The 20,371-nt window shown below is 47.7% G+C and overlaps 1 protein-coding gene across 3 annotated transcripts in view; it reads left to right on the top strand.

The window, feature by feature from the left end:
* The window catches only part of Fbln5 (fibulin 5), a 71,294-nt gene extending 51,732 nt beyond the window's left edge, over positions 1 to 19,562 (top strand). For 2 of the 3 annotated variants that reach the window (XM_021650207.2, XM_021650206.2), the window contains exons 6-11: positions 214 to 330; positions 3,789 to 3,908; positions 7,303 to 7,425; positions 8,363 to 8,489; positions 12,415 to 12,610; positions 18,625 to 19,562. In XM_021650207.2, the coding sequence (XP_021505882.1) occupies positions 214 to 330; positions 3,789 to 3,908; positions 7,303 to 7,425; positions 8,363 to 8,489; positions 12,415 to 12,610; positions 18,625 to 18,786 (845 nt within the window). In that variant the 3' untranslated portion in view covers positions 18,787 to 19,562. The remainder of the gene's footprint in view (positions 1 to 213; positions 331 to 3,788; positions 3,909 to 7,302; positions 7,426 to 8,362; positions 8,490 to 12,414; positions 12,611 to 18,624) is intronic. The other variant, XM_060388058.1, reaches the window with a different exon arrangement.
* The last annotated feature ends 809 nt before the right edge of the window (positions 19,563 to 20,371 follow it).

The raw sequence follows: 20,371 nt of genomic DNA, 5'->3' as shown, positions 1-20,371 counted from the left end.
AGAGATTGCTTGGGGAGGTAGAGGATGGGGGGGGAGGCTCAGCACTGTGTTCCAAGACACATCATCTTCTTGACACTTAGTAGGCCCTGTCTTAGCAGCTGTCCCCTTTCACAGCTCTCTCTGGTTCCATCCTAGAAGAGGAGGGCAATGACACCACATTGATGGTGGCCTCAAGGAGAAGCCCTGTCTTACCTTGACTGTATTTGTTTCCAGACATTGATGAATGTCGCTATGGTTACTGCCAGCAGCTCTGTGCAAATGTTCCAGGATCCTATTCCTGTACGTGCAACCCTGGTTTCACCCTCAATGAAGATGGAAGATCTTGCCAAGGTATGTGACGTGATAACTTGGACCCAGCAGGAACCATTAGATCCAGTCTCCTTCAGAGCCTGACAGTTGATGTTTGCAAAACACTTGTCGTTAGAGTGTGCCCTCATCACTAGTCATGGCCGCTCCTTCCCCAGTGCTGATAGAAACCCGACACCAGAGCTGGTGATATACGCAAAACTGCTCAAAAAGGGCTCTGAGGATTGCAGAGCTGTGATGATCTATCAGAAGAACACTTTACGGGTTTGTGATCTGTCTGCCATTCTCTGCCTGTCGGCGGGGTGTGGCTTTGCAGAGGCCTGGAGCGTGGCTTTCAGGGCTCCTGACCCCTGATGGATCACAAAAGAAACACATATGCACTATGCAAATGTGGCCATTTCGAGATCTCTCTCAGGAACTCTCCCTCTGGAGCACATCAGGAGCACAGTCAAGGGTGGGTTACCGCCCATGGCTCCTCACAAGGCCCTACGAAAGCAAATTAAGATAAAGGTAATTTCTGGGTTTTTGCATGATGGCTTCCAACACTGATCAGTGAGAAAAACAATCGATGTGTCTATCCTGGCTCTGTTGCAAGGCCTCTTTCTGCTCTAGAAGTCAATGAAGGCCTTAAGACCCAAAGAATTACTGTAAGTCATGATCTGGCCCGGGTTCTACCTCTGGCTCCAGCCTCCAGTCCCTAGCGGTGGATGGAGACACAGAATGGGGCCTTTGTTGGAGTCTGCCACCAGGTTTCACAGGCCCCATTTCCTTGTCACACCATTTGAGTGAGTTCTGGCATGCAGGCTCCTGGCCAGCTATTCAGAGGATATTATGTCTCCATTAGTTTAATCATATCTAAATCACTGGATAAACAGGAAGGCATCAGCATTCAAGGGTTTGATCCTGGATTCTTTGTGAGGCTCTCCTCTAAAGCTGGTGCTGCTAATTGTTCCAAGAAGCCCCTGTCTGGGTTCCTTCTGTAAGGAGTGGTATTTTTTCTTTTTTTGTCTGAGAGCAGAGCTGGGCCAGAAGGTTGAGGAAATAAATAAAGCAGGGCCCTTCCTTCCCACTGGAGCAGGGAGCAGGCGCCTGGCTCCCTTGCTGCTGTGATAAGCTGCTTAGGGCTGATGATGATTTCTTGGGGCCAAGGCTAGGATTGGAGGTGCCAGCCAGGTTTTCCCTCAGTGGCTGGCACAGTGTACTCAGGCAGCACTTAGGTTCAGACGTGGGCACTTGGCCATAAGGATATTGCATCAGCAGGGCCCTCAGGTCACACGGGCTGTGACAGATCCTGTCAAGCTTTTGCAATTGTAGCACCTCATGTCTCCTCAAAGCTCTTATGGTCCTTAACCTCACTGATCCCATCAATATAGAGACAGAAGAGTGTTTGTGGCCATAATCCACAGATAAGGAAACTGACTCTCACAAAGGTGAAGCCGCTTGGTGTTGGCAGAGTTAAGAGGAAGGCCAAGGGCTCAGTGAGTCAGATGGGGCACCTTGCCCTCAAGATTCGGACTGCTGACCAGTAAGCTCCACTCGGCCTCCCGTCTCCACCTCTCCAGCACCAGGTATAGCCATGCCAGCCCGTGCTCATACAACCATGTCTGGCCTTGCACGCAAGTGCTAGGGTTCTGAAATCTGATCTCGTGCTTACCCAACAAACACTCTTCTGCCTGGACTGTCTCCTCGGTTCCCTGCCCTCGGGATTTTGAAGTACCTATTAGAAAATCTGGCAGAGAGGCAGTTAGGGCACAAGGGCTATAACCCTTTCTGTCCTCTGTGGAAGCAGCATTGAGCTCATTCATCACACATGGCAAGCGTCTGGCAGGAAACTGAGGATGCCAGCTCTCATGGGCAGCAGCATTGGCCTATCTAAACTGGTGTGTGGTTTGGTACACCAGGGACATGCTCTTGCCCAGCCCTGCCCCAGTCTGGATGGAGGAATGACCGGCCTCCCATGCGTGCTGGGTGCGTGGGCACCAGGGCCGTCTGGTATCTCACTAGACCCTTCCTACGTGGCTGGTCATTTGTTTGTTTTTCCTCTGAGGGCTCCAGGGTTGGCAGGAAGCAGGCACTTTGTGGGCATGGGATTAGCCTTCCCCTATGCAAGGCCCCCTCCAAAGCTGCTTACCACAAAGGCCTTTACTTCTGAGAACATTCAAAGCTCCTTTCAGAGCCTTAAGCGGCTTAGCTGGACTTGTGGGAAAATGTCTCTCAAGTAGCACTGCCACCCACTGTAGGCATGTGACTCGTCTGTGTGTGTGTGTGTGTGTGCGCTTGCAAAGGGTCGGCAAGATCTCCTTCCCTCTGTGCCCCCTCCACCTCGATAAGCTTACACAATGAGTCCCGTGGATTAGGAAGATGTTCCCGACTCCTGCTAAGCAGGCCCTTGCTGCCATGTGAGTTGGAGCACACCTCTCAATGTTCAGAAGCATCAAAATAACTCTGCTGATGTGTAACTGATACACAGTCCAGTGCACTGCCTCAGGCACCCAGTTCCATGAACAGGGGCATGAAACCATCACCACACCGAGGAGTAGCCATCCACCGTCACTCTTTGGGCTCTTCATGATCCTCTCCTTTTACCTATGGAGCGCAGAGAGTGGAGGACCACGGTCCGAGAGCAGAACTGTAAGAACAGCCAGCGAGGCTGTTCATTCATAATAAACATATTCTGAGAATGGCCATAGTTGTTTATCTGGAACTCCTAAGTCAGTGAGGGTGAAGGGGGGGCAAATTGGAGATGGGAAAGGCCACCCTGTGGGTGGGCCTGGGAGAGCAGACTCCCTGCTAGGTGCAAGTGTACACGCACAGAGATGCTTTGCAAAGCCAGTTTATCTCCCTTCTGGCTCGCCACTCCAGAAGGGGCGTGCATACGGAGGCTGTAGTTCCTCCTCGGGCTACATATTGGACACTGTCTTAGTTTTTTCTCCTGTGGTTATGGGAAAGCACCCTGCAAGAAGCAGCTTAAGGGAGAAAGGACTTATTCAGCTCAGAGTTCAAGGGTACAGTCCACCATGATGGGAAGCCCCAGCAGCAGAAGCTGGAGACAGCAGGTCACCTGGTACCCATAGTTAAGAAGCAGAGAGTGATAGTGAAACCTGGTTCTTTCTCACTGTCTCTATTTATTCAACCCAGGATCCAAGTCCAGGGAATGGTGCTGCCCACGTCAACTAAGTTACTCAAAAATAATCCCTTATAGGTATGAACAGAGGCTAAATAATGTGTTCTAGGCATGCTTGAAGGCTCAGCTGGATCCTGTAAATTGACAGTTAACATAGTCTCACAGAGCGCAAGACCATGATCTGATAGGCCCTGGGTTGGGGATTCTTGGTACCTGGGAATCGGAGCTTCGGGTGATAATAGATTTTGCTGCCAATTCATGTTTCTGCCTTGTTCATGGTGTGTGTGTGTGTGTGTGTGTGTGTGTGTGTGTGTGTGTGTGTTCGTCACTAATAGTGATGTGCTTTGGTTTTGTACAGATGTGAATGAGTGTGAAACTGAAAATCCCTGTGTTCAAACCTGCGTCAACACCTATGGCTCCTTCATCTGCCGCTGTGACCCGGGATATGAACTCGACGAAGATGGCATTCACTGTAGTGGTAACGGGCTTGACACTGGAGCTGTCCACCTGTTCAGCGAGCTGGGGCTGGGGCGAGGGGTTCATCACGGGTGTTTCCTATCATTTCCTGGTGGTGTGTCTAGCTGGAGACATTTTCCAGGGTCATGGGGTCATAACCACCGCAGAACAAAGATGAGTCACTTCCTGAGACGTGGAGCTCAGTCTTACCTTCCTGGTTATCTGACCTTTAGTGAAAAGTCAGTAAAGTCACTGGATCTGGGAGTGTGAGGGAGAACTCACCCAGTTTTGCCAGTTGGTCTGAGGGTTATCTGTCCTTCTCCGACACTCAGCCAGGGCCTGAAAATGGTATAGATTATTTTGATAGAGGGCAGTGATCTAGGAATAATTGCCCTTGCCACTGGACATTGAGTAAATAAGTCCTACATACGTGTATATATACTCTGTATGCTTTGGGAGTGTCATCAAATAACCACAGCCCAACTCCAAGCCTGGCTCACAGCAAGCACGCAACAAACAGGGCTTGAGTCAGTAAGTAAAAGCATGACCATTGAGTGAGTGAAATCTTAGCGACTCGTTTCCTGAACATAGACATGGTGGTTTAGTTGACTACATTATTATTATTTTTTAAATAAATTCCATCCAAGTCCCAGTTGATATTATTCTCTGCTCAGGCTAGTTTTCTGAGTCTGTCGTAATTATCTTATTAACCTCCTCCTGCCTCCCCCACCTCCAAGAAAGTTAAATTCCTAGATAGTTAGAAAACTTATTATGAAAGTAAGAACTTTAGAAATTAAGAAACACATTTTATTTATATTTATTTTGTGGCATCCCATACTGGACTGAGCCATGGGCTCACTTGGATGTCTTTGTCTCTATGTCTCTGTCACCTGTCTGTCTGTCTTTGTTCTTTGTAAATGTTTGTTAAAGTAAAATCATTCCACCAGTTTTAATGTCCTCTGTAGTTGTAAATTAGCCCAGACCACATTAATAGCCCTTCCTGTGATTTTCCAAATAAAAGGAGAAGGTGCTTGAGGTGTGAAAATTGTCCAGCAGAATGAAAAGATGCCCACTCCTGGCTTTCATTGTAACAGGAACCTGCCAAGGCTGTGAATGAGCCTTGTTTACCAGCTTCCCTTGGGACTGGAATGTTCTAGGGACAGACTTCTCAGAAACAAATGGTCACCGCTCTCCAGGCAGAGAGCAGGGGCCCTCAGAGTCATAGCAAGCTGTTACAGAGCTCCAGCCTGATTAAATACCAGCCCCGCGCACAGAAAAGAAAATACCCCAAGGCATGAAAGGCCTCTTTCTTCTTAGATTTCAATTCCTCTCAAGGCACTCCCTTAGGGAATCTGGGCCAAAGAACTGAGAGGTGTGGAAAGCTTTGCATTATGGGATGGAATTAGTACGAATTACCTGCAAGCCCATAGACATTTATTGACCACTGTCAGGGCATTGAAGTAGGGACTCTGGAGCCAGATGGAGCTGGGTTCAAACTCTGCCTCTGTTAGTCAGTCCTTTCCATGACCAAGGAGCTTCCCAAGCCTCAGGGTTCTCCGTGTTGGACAACTATCTTTATGGGGTGGCCATAATGACTAGACAAATTGGCATTCCTCAATGCCATGATCACTTAATGGATCTTTCCTAAGTATTAGGGGCTTCGGGCTTCCATCCTATTTTGGCAGGATTTTCTCATTTGGCTCTAAATGATCTACATTTCCTCCATGGTTGGTGGATACAACCTTATACTAATTTTGTTGGGATCCTTGGCTCCAGCAGGCCTTGAAGACAGTGAGAGGTAGCTGAGGGAGTTTGTTTTGTGCAAAAACTGTCCCTAGATACTGGAGACTATTGTTCTTATCTGGCTCTCAAAGCCGGAGTAGCCCCTCTACCAAACCTATCAAGCTCTGTCCCCATGCCCTTAAGGGATTTGCTAAACCATGGTAATCCTAGAAGTGGGATGGGGTTTCCTACTGAAGAATGAAAATGGCCTAATGCATGCTCCTTGCCAGACACCTGGCTCCTATTTCCACTTTTCAGTGGAGGGTGGAGCCACAGCCCTTTGTGGAGGGGAAGATGAACTTTCTGGGATTTGTGGAATTGTAGATGCTAAGACAAACCAGAGTATAGTGAGTTGGGGACCCTCCTTTACCCAGTAGGAGGTGGGGTGGGCTTTTTCCTCCTGTTTACACTGGAACTGGCTTTGCTGGTATATTTCTCCCATGTCGGCGCTCCCAGATCTGGTGACTTCTATATCCCGAATGGTCACTTAGGGGATGCTACCTCATCAGGCTCAGCAGAGTATCACCGAGATGCCATGTTCAGATTTATGATTTCCTCCTTAACCATTTGATCTAATAACTTGGTCTAGTTGCCTAAGCAGCATGAGCCTCATTATTTTTTTTTTAATTTTAATTTTTAAAACTCAGATACTCATAGCACATTCTTCTCAGGGTTGAGGTGGGGATTAAATTAGGTGAGACATGTTGAACACTTAACATGGTAGTTGGCACACATTAGAGGCCTTGGGAATGGATAGGCATCACTGCTAACATTAAGTAAAGAAATTAATGGAGCTTATAATCTACACAGAAACAACTGGTGATTGGACGTCATGATGGGCTGGGGCGAGAGTCCCCGGATTTCTCTGAAAAACTGGAGTGTGGAGTGTGCTAATTCCAGTTAGTGGGCATATCCCAAGTCCGCTGCCTCTTCACCCATGGCTGGGAGACAGCTCAGAAAGATGGAGAGAGGTTCCCTTCTCGAATACAGAAAGCATTAGCTGGATGACACGTGGCTTCTCCAAGGACAAAGCAGCAGCCTCCTTCATGCCGACACCCTCTCTGGGTGATCTGAGCCACTCACTGGAGGTCTGTAAGTTACAAAGCAATCCGAGGACGTGTCACATGGGGAAACCAGTGAAAGCGAGTTTTTGGAAAACAACAAATGCGAGAAAAACATGTTTTCTTTGGCAGGCCTGTCCAATGAGGCGCAAATGGGGCCCCACTGCCAAATTCTGTGTGCAACGAAGGGTTGGCTTTTCTGGAAAGCCTGCTCCTGTGTCAGCTGCCAAAGTCTATGCAGACTAATGGTAGCCTCTACGGATAATGCCGCCCACAGCTGTCCTCTGCAGGCTGGCTCCAGGCTGGCTAGAGACTGCTGTATCACTTGTCCTAGGAAACATATGAAGCAATTAGGCCACCAGAGACATCGTGCCCTGCTCTGCTCCTCGTCATTCCGGTAGACCTATCCAGATATCAGTGGGTGTCCTCATAAGGGATAAGCTCTTCATCAGTAGATGTGATCAAGAAGTAAACCGGCACCCTCATAGCAATGAAGGCGTTTTCTCTTAGGGAAGAGTGGGCATTGGAGCTAGTCCGTGAAAATAAACACCAGCTATACCTTGTCACTCTCAGATATGGATGAGTGCAGCTTCTCCGAGTTCCTCTGTCAACATGAATGTGTGAACCAGCCGGGCTCATATTTCTGCTCGTGCCCTGCAGGCTACGTCCTGCTGGAAGACAACCGAAGCTGCCAGGGTAAGGACTGTCCAGAGGTGCTGCATGGTGCTGACTCAGCTGGGCTTCTGGGTAGCTCCTCCTGCAGAATCTTGCTGCTTCAGGAAGATGGCAGGCTTGGGTGTGGTGGGGTCTGGCAGCTCTGGGCAGTATGTCCGAATGGGTATCTCCCTCCTCTCCCTGACTAACCTGTCCTCTGGCCAGGACATGGGCTACTTACATGTCTCTAATGAACTCTGAAGAGGCCGATGGTCCTTTCTGAGGGATGGTTTCTGTCTTCTCAGGCTGATGGAGCTCTGCAGTTCCAAGAATGATTGCTTCGGGCCTAACCAAGGCTTCTTGTAGCTAGGCTCCACTGAGAGACCAGTATGGTTCTCTCATGTTGCCTTAAAGGCAGCTTGTCCAGCTGGCCTTTTCTGACTTCCTAGAGATTGAATGCTGGGGGACCTCAGGTACCCAAGTGCTGGGTCCCTCAAGGGTCCAGACCCTGAATATAAAAAGGCTGCATCTTCCCACGATAGCTACTGGGGGTCTTGCAGAATGACTACCCTATTATTAACCTTAGACCCACGCCAAGCAACGGTGGCACCGGGCATTGCAAATGTCACACGAGTAACTATAAACATGAGCCATCTGACTAACCTCATCTAGTTGCCACATTAAAAAGAAAAAATAAAGACAGACAGTTTTAATAGTATATTTTATTTAAAGGAGTAGGTCCAAACGTTTTGGAGTTTTAATACATACTCAATATAAATACTATCAGTTCTTTCTTTTTTTTACTAAATCAGAGAAATCTGGCAACTCAATTTTCACTGCCCACAGTCTGAATGCCCGACAACTGTGTGAAGCCAATGGCTGCCATATTGGATAACAAGGTGCGGGTGGCTCTCACCCCTTCACACCCCCAACACCCGGTCTAGGCTAACACCGTGCTCTTCTCTGCCCTGCATTTCAGATATCAATGAGTGTGAGCACCGGAACCACACCTGCACCCCACTGCAGTCTTGCTACAATCTACAGGGGGGCTTCAAATGCATTGATCCCATCCGCTGTGAGGAGCCTTATCTGCTGATTGGTGATAAGTAAGTCAAGACTAGTCCTGGGGAAGTGGAGGGGGATGGGGACCTGGCTCAGGATGCTGTCAGTATCTCATAAAGGAGTTTCCTGAGCCAAGGAGTCAGGAGATCTGGCCTGCTCCCTCTGTGATGCCAGCGTTCGGTGCCTGCCTACATTCTTCTCTTATTGCCCACCCCATGCGTGCCAGAGCTATAGGAAGATTATCTAGAAAGCTACCCATGAGAGAGGCAGAGAGGACAAATCTGATTCTCCTACCAATTAAAGTTCCAGGTACACGGGGTCTTTTAGAGATGAGCTTCTCAAATGTGGCACACAGAGCTTCCCCTGATTTTTAGTGCGAGGAGGCTCAGATGCAGGAGAGTAATGCTGGGAGAGGGCTGTGATTTTGCCTCTCCGGTAAGCCTCAGGAGAAATGAAGGGACTGTTCTGAGTGGTTAAGCTGCTGGAGAGTTATGGACTTCTCAATGCCCACGGGTAACTAGCTTGCCCCAGTCAGGTGTCTCAAGTCCTGAAGGCAGACTAGCTACTAAATCATCACAGGGCTAATGGTAACGTCGAGAAGGCAGCTTCAACAAGCTGCTGGCACTGGGGTATGTTTTGCAGGCCTGGAGTCCTCTGTGTTTCTTTTCTTTTTCTTTAACCGCATCCCACTCACCTCCCCTGCTGGTCCATCTCAGTACCTCTTCCTGCATGCAGAGCATGCGTACACAGCACATACATGTACATCTGCCTTCCTCCCCCGGCCAGCTACACGCCCCTTTCCCCCCAGCAACCGCAAACGCTCACAGTTGTGCTGAAAGACTGGGCCAGTCACACCCACCCATTCTTCTCTCAAAGAAGACTCAGCGCTTTACCAAGGTGATTCCTGCTGTGATTAGAATGGCTCAAGACCTGTAATCTCAGCACTCTGGGAGGCCGAGACAGAGGCAGGCAGATCTCTGTGAGTTCTGGGCCAGCCTACCTGATCTACAAGTCCAGAACAGCCAAGGCTACATAGAAAAACCCTGACTCGAAAAACCAAAACAAACAAACAAACAAAACAAAACAAGAAAATGGACAAAAGATCACAAAGTCAGGACTGGGGGCTCCTTCGGAGGCCTTGTCACTTGTTAGTATGAGCTGTGCTTCCAAGAAATTTTTTAGAACAGGAACCTTCCAGTTTCTGGTTCCAAATCCCCAAGTAGCCCAATAGAGCATTAGGCTACTCTCCATGCTTGAGTCTCTCTGGGTTTGTCTGGCCAGGAACTGATCTCGTCCAACTGCAAGTCTTGAGTGGATGTTAGCAGTGAAACCTCTGCCCTGAAAAAACTTGGTAACTTCCTCCTTCTAACCCCAAGGCCCATGTGATGGCCATCCCCCTTTCAACTCCTTGCCTGCTCAGAAGTCCTGTGTTCCTGCCAGCTGGAACAGGACTTGCTCTCACCTTGACCAACACCCAGCCAGCCCAGCCTCCCAGCTTTTGTGCACAAACTTCCTGCCAGATGGAAGGCATTTCTTCCATCTCCGTGTGGCCAGGCCCATCCCGTCTTTCAGATCTCTGCTCAGTGCCCCTCTCCCAGCTGTTCATGATCCCCTTCAGCTGGGAGCCATCACTCCCTCTTCCAATTTTCTTTGAGGAAACAATTATTTTCTCTCTGACATGTGACATTTTAATGGGATCATTTTGGCACCAGGGATATTTTGACTTGGCTAGTTTTGGTGCAGCCTTTACAAAATGATACTCTGATGACTCTTTGTCTTCTTTTGCTTGTTTAATTATTAGTGGTGCCCCTGTTTTGTGCTAGGTGTTGTGGCTTTGCTCTTCTTGTGGGGCTTAATGTTGCGGGGGAGAAGGCATGGTAAAGAAACTATCAACAGGACTGCTCCATTAGGGGGAAGCTTTTTGTTGTGAATAGGATCTAGAGCAAATACCCAGAAACATCTGGAAGAGTCCAGAGCAGAGAGAAAAAAGAAACAGATTGAGCAAAGCCAGGGCTAGAAAAGCCAGAGAGTGGGGGAAAAAATAGTGGAAGAGCTAGTGAAAGAGCAGGACAAAGTGTGAGAGAGTGTGAGAAAGCGGAGCAGAGGGTGGACAGATCATTCAGGGAACAAGTAGCTGTGGGGGGAAGGGGAGTGGAGGAGGGAGTCCTTTTGGGGACAGAAAACCTGTTCCACAAGTTCTTGAGGACCGATGGCTTTTATCTAATCACAAGAAATCCTTCTATAATCCAGCTTGAGCTCAATTCTGTATATATGGACTTCCTGAGACCCACCAAAAGTCTAGAAAAGGAGAAAGACAGAAAAAAAATTGGTGTATGAGTGAGAACAAAATGATAGACCGAGTAAGGAGTTTATAGAAAAAGAAAGAAGTTGAACCTGTTCTGGGAACCTAAGGGCCCCACTGAGAAAATGACCTTTGGGTAGGGCGGGAAGTTGATCTGATGTTAACTAAACAAGGGACTGGAAGGGCAGAGGGAACAGCAGGTGTAAAGGCAGTTAAGGCCAGGGTGGCTTTCAAGCCTATGAGGACCACAAAAAGTCGAGCTATTTCCCCAAGGGAAGTGTGAAGAACAGTGGCCTGGGAAAGCTGGGGTTAGGGAAGACAAACCCAGAAGGCTCTGGGAGCTCATGGAGCCCCAAACTTGAACTCAGTTTTCATTCATGCTTCACCAAGTGACCACTGAAAAGTGTGCAGCGGGCAGATGTAATCTGACTTAGTCTGACAAAGGGCAGTCTGTCAGGAGGCCGGCACAGAGGCCCAGGTGAGAGGAGATGTGAACCAGAGTGACCAGCACTGAGGGGTCAGCATCGTTGCTTTGAGGTCATTGGGTCAACACTGTTACTTTGAGGTCTGATCTACCTGCAGAGACTGTCAGCTCCACTTCCAAACTAAATCCTAGGTCCAGACGCTTCTTTGTGTCAACCTACCCCCTGCTGTGTATTCTGTTCCATTAGGGAAGTCTCTGGAATGGGGGAAAGGGGAAAAAGAGATGGCTAAGGCAGCAGGAATCCCTAACAGGCATTCCTTGGCAACAGATGCTGGTGGTTTTCTGTTAGGTTATGTTATTCCCAGGATTTGCAAGCATCTGCTTTATACTAGAAATATTTGTGTTTAAATGTTTATGTTTCTCCTATTAAAAGGTAAACTGCTAGAGTGCACGGTGTTACTTAATATTGGATCTCTGAAGTGTCCAGTGAGTTCTGGTCTCTTGTATACTGGATAAAAAGGTTCCATTATAGTTCACACATACTGAGCTGAGTGCAATAGAGAATGTAAGGGATCCTTGAGAACCATTAGTCTAATGTAATTTTCATTTTAAAATATTCTTTACAAAAATTTAAATGTGTATGGGTATTTTGCCTGCATATATGTCTATCTGCCATTTGCATGCTTGGTGCCTGAAGAGGCCGGAAGAGAGCATCAGATCACCCTGGGAATGGAGGTACCATTAGACAGCAGTGAGCTGCCATGTCTAGGAATGGAGTGCAGAGAGTTGTGAGCTGCGGTGAGGGTGTTGGGAATTGAACCTGGGTCCTCCGGAAGAGCAACCGGTGCTCCTAACTGCTGACTGCTCCTAACTCTCCAGCCTCCACTTTTAAGGATTCTTAAGGAGTGTCCTTGACTGGGAAGTGAGGAATATATGACTATCATCACATGTCTAAATACATGACACATGTGAAGTACGTTGGAGAATGTTCCAGCGTTCTGACGGTCAGAGATACAATCAAATCCTTTAGCAGCCAGAATATCTGATGCCAGGGAAGGCTACTGTCTAGGAAGCAGATCTCATCTGCATTCTAGAGAGTCTTCAGATTAGAACCAGGAGCAGAGATGTTCTCCAGTTGCTCCACTGCATGCTAACAACCTGGATTTGTTTTAAAATGAGGAATAAGAGCAGTGAACACCTGGGAAGGATTTGCTGAGCACTTATGTGATTTCTCTTTCACCAGCCGCTGTATGTGCCCTGCTGAGAATACTGGCTGCAGAGACCAGCCATTTACCATCTTGTTTCGGGACATGGATGTGGTGTCAGGACGCTCTGTTCCTGCTGACATCTTCCAGATGCAAGCAACAACCCGCTACCCTGGTGCCTATTATATTTTCCAGATCAAATCTGGTAATGAGGGCCGAGAGTTCTACATGCGGGTAAGAGGGAGTGTGAGCTGTGGCTGCCATATTTAAAAATGGCCACCATCTTTAACAATGACTTCTGTCTTTATCAGAGGCCAATGTCTTTTTGTGTGTGTGGTATATGTCTATGTGTTCGTGCATACACATGTCTAGGCCAGAGGTCAATGCTGACTGTCTTCATTCTATTGCTCTCTACTTCTTCCTCTATTACTCTCTACCTGGTGGTTTCTATCTTTAATAGCAACCTTGTGTGCTCTAGATTATAATCCTGTTTCATGGGAACAGGTTAAACTATAGATCAGATGGGATGTGTGGAAAGAAGAGAGGAGGTGGGAGGTCAGTGCTCAAGGACTTGCTTCTATCCTATTCTTCATGGTCTTGTGAAAGGTGCTTTTCCTTCAGGTGTCTCAGGAACCTTCTCTGTGGAATGAGAAGTTAGGCCATGCCACAGTCTTAGTTTCAAAACTATGGAGGAGACTCCACACTTTCACTTACACATTCATTAATTTACTAACTTGATAAGTATATTCTATACCTACTATGCATATTTAGAAGCTGAGAACACAGAGTTAAAAAAAATCTTAAATTGCCATCCTCATAATATTTACGTGCCAGCAATAAAAGAAAAAAATATATAGTTCTCAGGTGTGGACTCAACTGACTTTGCCTACACAGTAGACCTTGGCACTCTTAAAATCCAAACGAATTAAAGCGGAATAAGGTATTTCCTGGAAATTGTCACATTTCAAGTGTTGTTTTAGCACCCATAGCTATAACATGAAATAGCTCAGGTATAGAACACGGTAGAAAGTTTGAAAATATTATAGCACACGTCCTAAAATGTGTTTACTTCTTAAAATAAAGTATGTAGCTTCAATACCATGCCACGCATATACCTTTAATACCGTGCTGTGTATATGACTGGACCTCTCATCTCTTCGTCCCTGAGTGACTTACCTCCTACAGGCACTGGTCTAGAACCATCTTTGTCACATTGTAGCATGCATGATAGACTCTTGCCCCGGGGGAAGGTTCTAGAGTGTCATTTGTAGATGACCAGTTTTGGATGGTGAAGCCAGGGCAATATGTACCTGAGATCTCAGTGCTGGGAGGTGGAGACAGAGGCATCCTTGGGACTCACTGGCCAGATAGCCTGTCTGAATCGGTAAGCTTTTGACTCTGTGAGAGACCCTGTCTCAAAAAAGCAGTGGAGCGAGGCATAGTGGCACATACCTTTTATCTCAGCACTCAGATTGCAGAAAAGCAGCCATGTGAATCTCTTTGAGTTCGGGCTAGCCTGGTCTACATAGCAAGATTCAGGCCATCCAGAGCTATGGTGAGACTTTGTCTCGGGGGAAAAAAAGGGTAGAGAGCGATTGAGAAAGAGAAAGACAATTGATATTGACCTCTGGTTTTACATGCATGTACACACATATACATAGCACCTTGTTACCGAAAATAAATAGGATATTAATTTTATTATTAAATGCCTGTAGTTGTTACAGTGGTTATTAACCTGCTACCATATCAATAAAAGACACAAACATCTGAGAGAATTTTAAAGCCTCATTTCACCTGGGGCTGGGCAGATATTACCCCCTAATCAACCTTGTTAACTCACAGCCCCACAGCCCCTGCCATTTGCTTTAATCATTCCTATCTGGGCTACTTCCCATAATTCCACAAATACTTGCAGATCTTTTCCATGTGGGCCACTTCCCTCCATGCCAATCCTCAGAGTTCCTCCTCCTGTCCCACAAGGTTCTTTACCTATCTCATGGCAGCTCTGCTTCCTTCTCTCTCCTCTCCCTGTCCCTCTCCTTCCTGTGATCCTTCTGTCCTCAAAGCCCAAGAACCTTAGCTCTGCCTCTCACTTCTGCCCTGCCCAGGGGTGCAAGACTTTTATTTAGCCTATCAGGAATAATTTTGGAGGAAAGTTTACACAGCAGCATTTGGGGATAGTTTGCTCGTAAACAGACCTCAGGGAGCACAATAATTAACAATCAAATACAAAGCGTCAGACCATGCTGCTACAGCACCTACAGGAACATGAGCACAAGCACACAAACACACGTACACACACATACACACACACACACACACACACACACACTCACAAATGACAGTTAGGGTATTCCTTTATGTGGCTGTTGTAGCAAATCACTCAAAACCTGGTGGCTTAACATAACAGAAATATTTTTTTCTCACACTTTTGGAAATCAAAACGTCTGACATGATTTCTGCATGTATACCACAGCATTGCAGAGCTGTATGTCCCTTCTTTAGAGGAGAAGCATTTCCTGTGTCCTCTAGCTTCTGGTGACTGTGTCTCAGTTAGGGTTTCTATTGCTGTGATGAAACCCCATGACCAAAGCAAGTTGGGGAGAAAAGGGTTTATTTGGCTTAACTTTCACATTGTAGTCCTTCACTGAAGGGCAGGAACTCCAACAGGGCAGGAGCCTAGAGGCAGGAGCTGATGCCGAGCGCACGGGTTTGAGAGCAGGGCCCTGGATATGGTGGGAAAAATGGGCTTCTGCACATAAGGCCGTCCAGAGCTCAGGGCCTTCCCCGGGAGACCACTCACTTGTGCTTATTATGGCCTGGCTGAGTCCTGTAGCTTGACCTTCTCTGGTTTTCCCTAACCTGTGATAGCTCTTGGGCAGTTATCTAAATGCTCTCAGGCTCCATTTCCTAGCCTCTAGAGAAGATCCTGGTGTTGTTTGCTTTAGGATTAGCTGAAGTCATTCATTTAGCACAGCATGTGGAATCCAGAATGGTGTCTTCAAACGTACAGGTAGGACAGTTTGTCATTCTCTCCCCTGATGCCCCAGACCTGTACACACCTAGGTGACATCTCAGCTTCTGGAAGGCTCCAGGGACACCCCTTGATGACTGTCCACCTGTCTCATTCTCTTTCACCGAGGTCCTCACTGACTCACATGGAAACTGCAACCTCCAATCTTCTTCAGAGTCAAGTTTCTGCCTGCCCCTGGTGCAGCTGTCCTTGTAGACATTTTCTTCCCCTCTCAGTGAGGCTGCTTTTTGGACTAGGCTAGCGCTGCTTTTTGGACTCTCCAGGGTTAGGGACATGGTTCACAGATAGTGCAAAGGGTGAGATGAGCAACCAGGGTCCATGCCTTCCTCCCTGTAGCCAGGAGTCATGTCCCTTTCTGGGACAGACACACGAACTCTTGCTACACTGTGTTGGATCTTTTATTCCCTGTGTGGGCGGTAGGATCTCTGGTTGGCTACTTGCCACATCGAACCTCTCTTTCTGGCACTATATAGTCCACACAGACTTACAGTGGTGAGGTGGCGGTTGTGCTGGCAGTCCTTCCTCAGGACCTGCACATTCCTCTTTAGACTGTGGGGTAGTTTGACTTACTTTTGGGGGAAGGGTCTCGGAAGAGCATCCTCTGGCAATAGAAAGCATTCAGTGAGTGTAATTATTGTACAGGCCCTGCTGTTGCCAATGTTACCACTACCGCAGCTGTAAGGAAGCCACACCCTCCCAGAGCTTGGAAAAGCTGGGAATGCTCTGCAGATGTCTGGAGCATCACGTAGCCATTCCATACTGAGGTTCATTGGTTTTTACAAGAAGCTCTTGGGAGCATCATCTTTCCAGTGAGCAGACAAGGCGTATACCCCTCCAATCACACACGCGCACACACATCATGTGGAAATGTGTGCATATTTGCTCACAGGTGCATATACGTATGTACGTATGTTACACGTAGGGATGCATGCATGCGCACCTTCACAGGCGTAGCCTCTGGAACCCTGTTAGCAGTCTGTCAAGAGAGGAGGCGCTTGGACAGAAGCCTGTATTGGCATTGGGGGCTTGGTGGTGCAGAAGAAAGAGAAGGATTATAGAGTGTAGACTTTGCCAAATTCTGCCTGGCAAAGTCCATGGTGATAGATAGCGGGGGGGCTGTCTGCAGCCCACTCTCCTTTGGATCAATTCCATTCTCTTTCCTCATTCATTCTCTTGTGTTCCTCTTGTGCCTTTACTTATATGCAGATTTGAGCCAGGCACTGAATTCAGACAACAGAATATGGCTTCTGCCCAAGCACACACTCTGAGGGGCACATGAGGCACAAACTAACATAGCCAAGTGCATGCCATGCAACGGTGGGAAATGTGGAGGCAGAAGACCTGTTTATTGAAAACAAGCCTTTTAGATGCTCTAGGATTGCACTAGTCTCATGACCTTATAGGTTATAAGGGTCCTAACTCTTAACCTATTTACAGCGTATGGCAAAAGTTGTAGCCAAATGCCTGGCATCATATGACCATGATTTTGGGGTGTGTAAGATCTTAGGAATCAAACCCAGGGCCCCACACATACTAGACAGGTGTTCCATCTCTGAGATATGTCCCCAGCCTTGGCGCCATCATTTTGAGTCAGTGGTCACCAAAGCCACCAAATGAGCAGGATTCATAGGGCAGGTATTTTAGTAACGTCCTAGAAGCTGAATTTGGTGGGGAGGTGGCTGCCCTCAGTCCCAGCACTTAACTACTCCCAGGTGCTGTGGGCAAGCCCTTTCTAGGGTGCAATGGCTCTGGCCCTGCCAGTCTTCACTCAGTGACTTCCAAGGCTACTTCTGGATGGGAGGAGCTAGCGCTATTTCATACACTCAAGACACTGCTCAAAAGACTGTCCCGGCAGCTTCTCCTTGCTCCACCCCCAATTCAGACACCCATCTCTGCTGCAAATTGTCCTCTCAGCCATTTTCAGGTCGAGGTCCACAACAACCTCGGCCTTTGTTGAGACAAAACAGTGAAAACTGACAAAATGAATGAATCTGAGAATGTCGTGGCCATTTCCCTGAATGGCTGCTCCTGCTGAAGTCTTGGCCCCGGGCTCTGGGGTTTGAAAGGGCTGGGAAGGAAGTCTGTAGGATCCTCTGCACAAGCAGATACCAATCGCGTGGCTGCTGACGTAAATACTGAAAGCCAGTGCCAGGAGGAAATTGCATGGCCTTAACTGCTTGATAGCCTGATGGACAAGGAAGGCCTAGTGCTTGGCCTATACCTGTCTACTGGCCCCACCTTTGTCATACCAGTGACCACTCTTGGGGGAGGTACCAAACCTTATGGGATGCCCTCCCTTTATGGTGACAAAGTCAATACGTGCTGTGCCTTTGTCCGGGCCAAGTTCCTTGATTTCAGGAGCTTGTTCCTTTCATTTTCTGGGCACTGCTGCTTCTGGGAAGTGGTAATCCAGCTTGTCCGTGTTTCTCCCTCGTGCTATTTCCTCTGTATCTGTCTGCTGCGTCAGCCCCGAGAACCTCCATTTAGGGCATCACAAGAGACAAGACTCAAAGCCCATGGTCTCTTCTAATAATTGCTGAAATATGAAAAAAGGGCTGAGGTTTGCAATCAGGTAGAACACCCAAATAGAAGTCCCCAGCTCTACCCCTGGATGACCCCAAGCAATTATTTAACCCACTGGGCCTCAGTTTGTTTGTTTATAGAACAGAATAATGAGAGGTACCTTTGGAGTAGACCTTACAGAAGGACAGCTGGCCCCCATCCCTACCCCGGGATCTGGTGCTTTTGGGTCAGCACTTTTTAATTGTTGGTGTGTCTGCCAATCACCCGGGAGCCTGTTAAGCTACACACTCTGGCTCAATAGCTCATGGGTGGAGCCTGAAAGTCCATGCTTCTAAACAATGGCACCAGGCTGTGTTCTAGGGATACAGAGATGGACCAAGGCCCTAGCATACACAATTATATAGTGATACATTCTTCCTCTCATGTGCTCTTAAAGGCCCTGTGGCAGGGTCTCCCTTAGACTGGGGAATCAGAGGAGGCTTGCCTTTGGAAAGGACCTTTCAGGTGAGATCTGCCAGGTAAAGGGCAGGCAAAGCTGGGAAAGAGCTCAGCACCACTGAGGTACCCAGGCGACCTCAGCTTCCCTGAAGCAGGCCAGACAGCATCCTCGCTCAGGGTGCTGTGCCACCAGCCATTCCTTTTGCTAACATCATATTCTTTCTAACTAGTGCCCCCTGGGTTCTGTCCACAGCAAACAGGGCCTATCAGTGCCACCCTGGTGATGACACGGCCCATCAAAGGGCCTCGGGACATCCAGCTGGACTTGGAGATGATCACTGTCAACACTGTCATCAACTTCAGAGGCAGCTCCGTGATCCGACTGCGGATATATGTGTCGCAGTATCCATTCTGAGGCTCGGGCAGAGGCCTCCGACACTGCCTTTCACCAGCACCAAGGGACAGGAGGAGAGAGGAAACCAGCAAGAATGAGATCGAGACAGACATTGCACCTTTCCTGCTGAACATCTCCCTGGGGTGTCAGCCCAGCATCCTGACCCCTACCTTGTAGACTGTCACTCTGAAGGACATCCTGCCCTCAGTTCCCATGATGCAGTTATCCAAAAGTATTCTCCTTGGCCCCTGATGTGAGGTTGCCAGTGACTCTTCAAGGCTTTTTTTTTTTTTCAAAGAAAATAGATAGGTTTGCTGGGGTATGAGTGTTCAAAGACTGAGCGGCTTGTTCTCGCCTCTTCCACTCCTTCCTCCATCTCTTGCTGCATTGCTGCTTTGCAAAAGCTCCCATGAGCCCATGAGGAATGCTGGGTATAGCTAGTTTGCTTCTTGCGTGTGCTGAGAAGGTTATGGAAACACACCACAGCAGGATCTAAGGTTTTTAAAGAGTCTATTTTAAAACCACGTCTGGTATTTTCAGTATAAAAGAAGTTTTAGTTGTCCTTAAAATTTGTATGACTGTTTAACCTTTTCTTGTTCATTTTGAGTTTTTAAAGTGGTAGAATTCCTTCAAAAGGCCTCAGATACACGTTATATTCAGTCTTTCCAACCCCAGCCTTCCCTCCATCTTAGTCCAGTTTCTATGAAGACTCCTCAATCATGCTTTCTTAAGAGTTTTTACACCCAAAACTGGGTTGGAAGACAGAGGTATCCAGACTGATTAAATATTTGAAGAAATATTGTGTTTGGTTAATTTTGAGATCGTGGATAATTTAGTGCTTGGGGTTGGTTTTTAATCTGTGCATCGGCTTGGGAAGGTCTGTGGGGGGGGACTGAGACATCTTCTGTAACTGAACCAAGGGGGTGAAAGATGGGGGGCTGAGGAATGAGGACTGTGGAGAAGTGAGGGTCAGCATCAGCTCCAAGTTTTCTTACAGTTGCTCTCTTTTGTGATCTGTTGTGGGTACTCTTCAGAGGGAAGAGTGAAGAGGGCAGAGGGCAGAGGGCAGAGGGCAGAGGGTAGAGGGCAGAGATAAACCCCTGTAAACCAGTAAGTGGCCCATGACCATGTGTAGAAGGAGAACTGATTTGGTAGGACTCCTTCCTAGATATTGATGCTATTGGGCCCAGGAACCAAGATTTATTAAAAAAATGGATAAATAGCAGAGCTGAGGATGCATTGTCAGAGGGAAAGAGAGAGAGAGGGAGAGAGAGAGAGATAGACAGAGAGAGAGACTGGTAGGGCCCAAGTGCAGGCTACCTTGCCTTCAGCCCCTGTGCAGTTTCTTCCAGAACTTTTCATCTTGTCATCCCTTCCGTGATCATGAGCTCTCGGTTTTCCTCAAGCGGAGATAAAGAGCACAAGGCACAGAGAAGAGAACAGATTAGATGGCTGCCCTCATGGTTAGTCCCAGGAGTGGATAGGAGGTGACAGAAGTAGAAAATGTGTTTCTTGAGACCCAAAGACACATCTGTAGGACCAGGCTGTGGAGGCTTCTGTCTCACCTCTTGGTGACGTATTTAAATGCCTCCAAGATACACAGATC

The sequence above is a fragment of the Meriones unguiculatus genome, chromosome 7 (assembly GCF_030254825.1).
Source record: "Meriones unguiculatus strain TT.TT164.6M chromosome 7, Bangor_MerUng_6.1, whole genome shotgun sequence".
Lineage (NCBI taxonomy): Eukaryota > Metazoa > Chordata > Mammalia > Rodentia > Muridae > Meriones > Meriones unguiculatus.
This window is presented reverse-complemented; position numbering and strand designations above follow the sequence as displayed.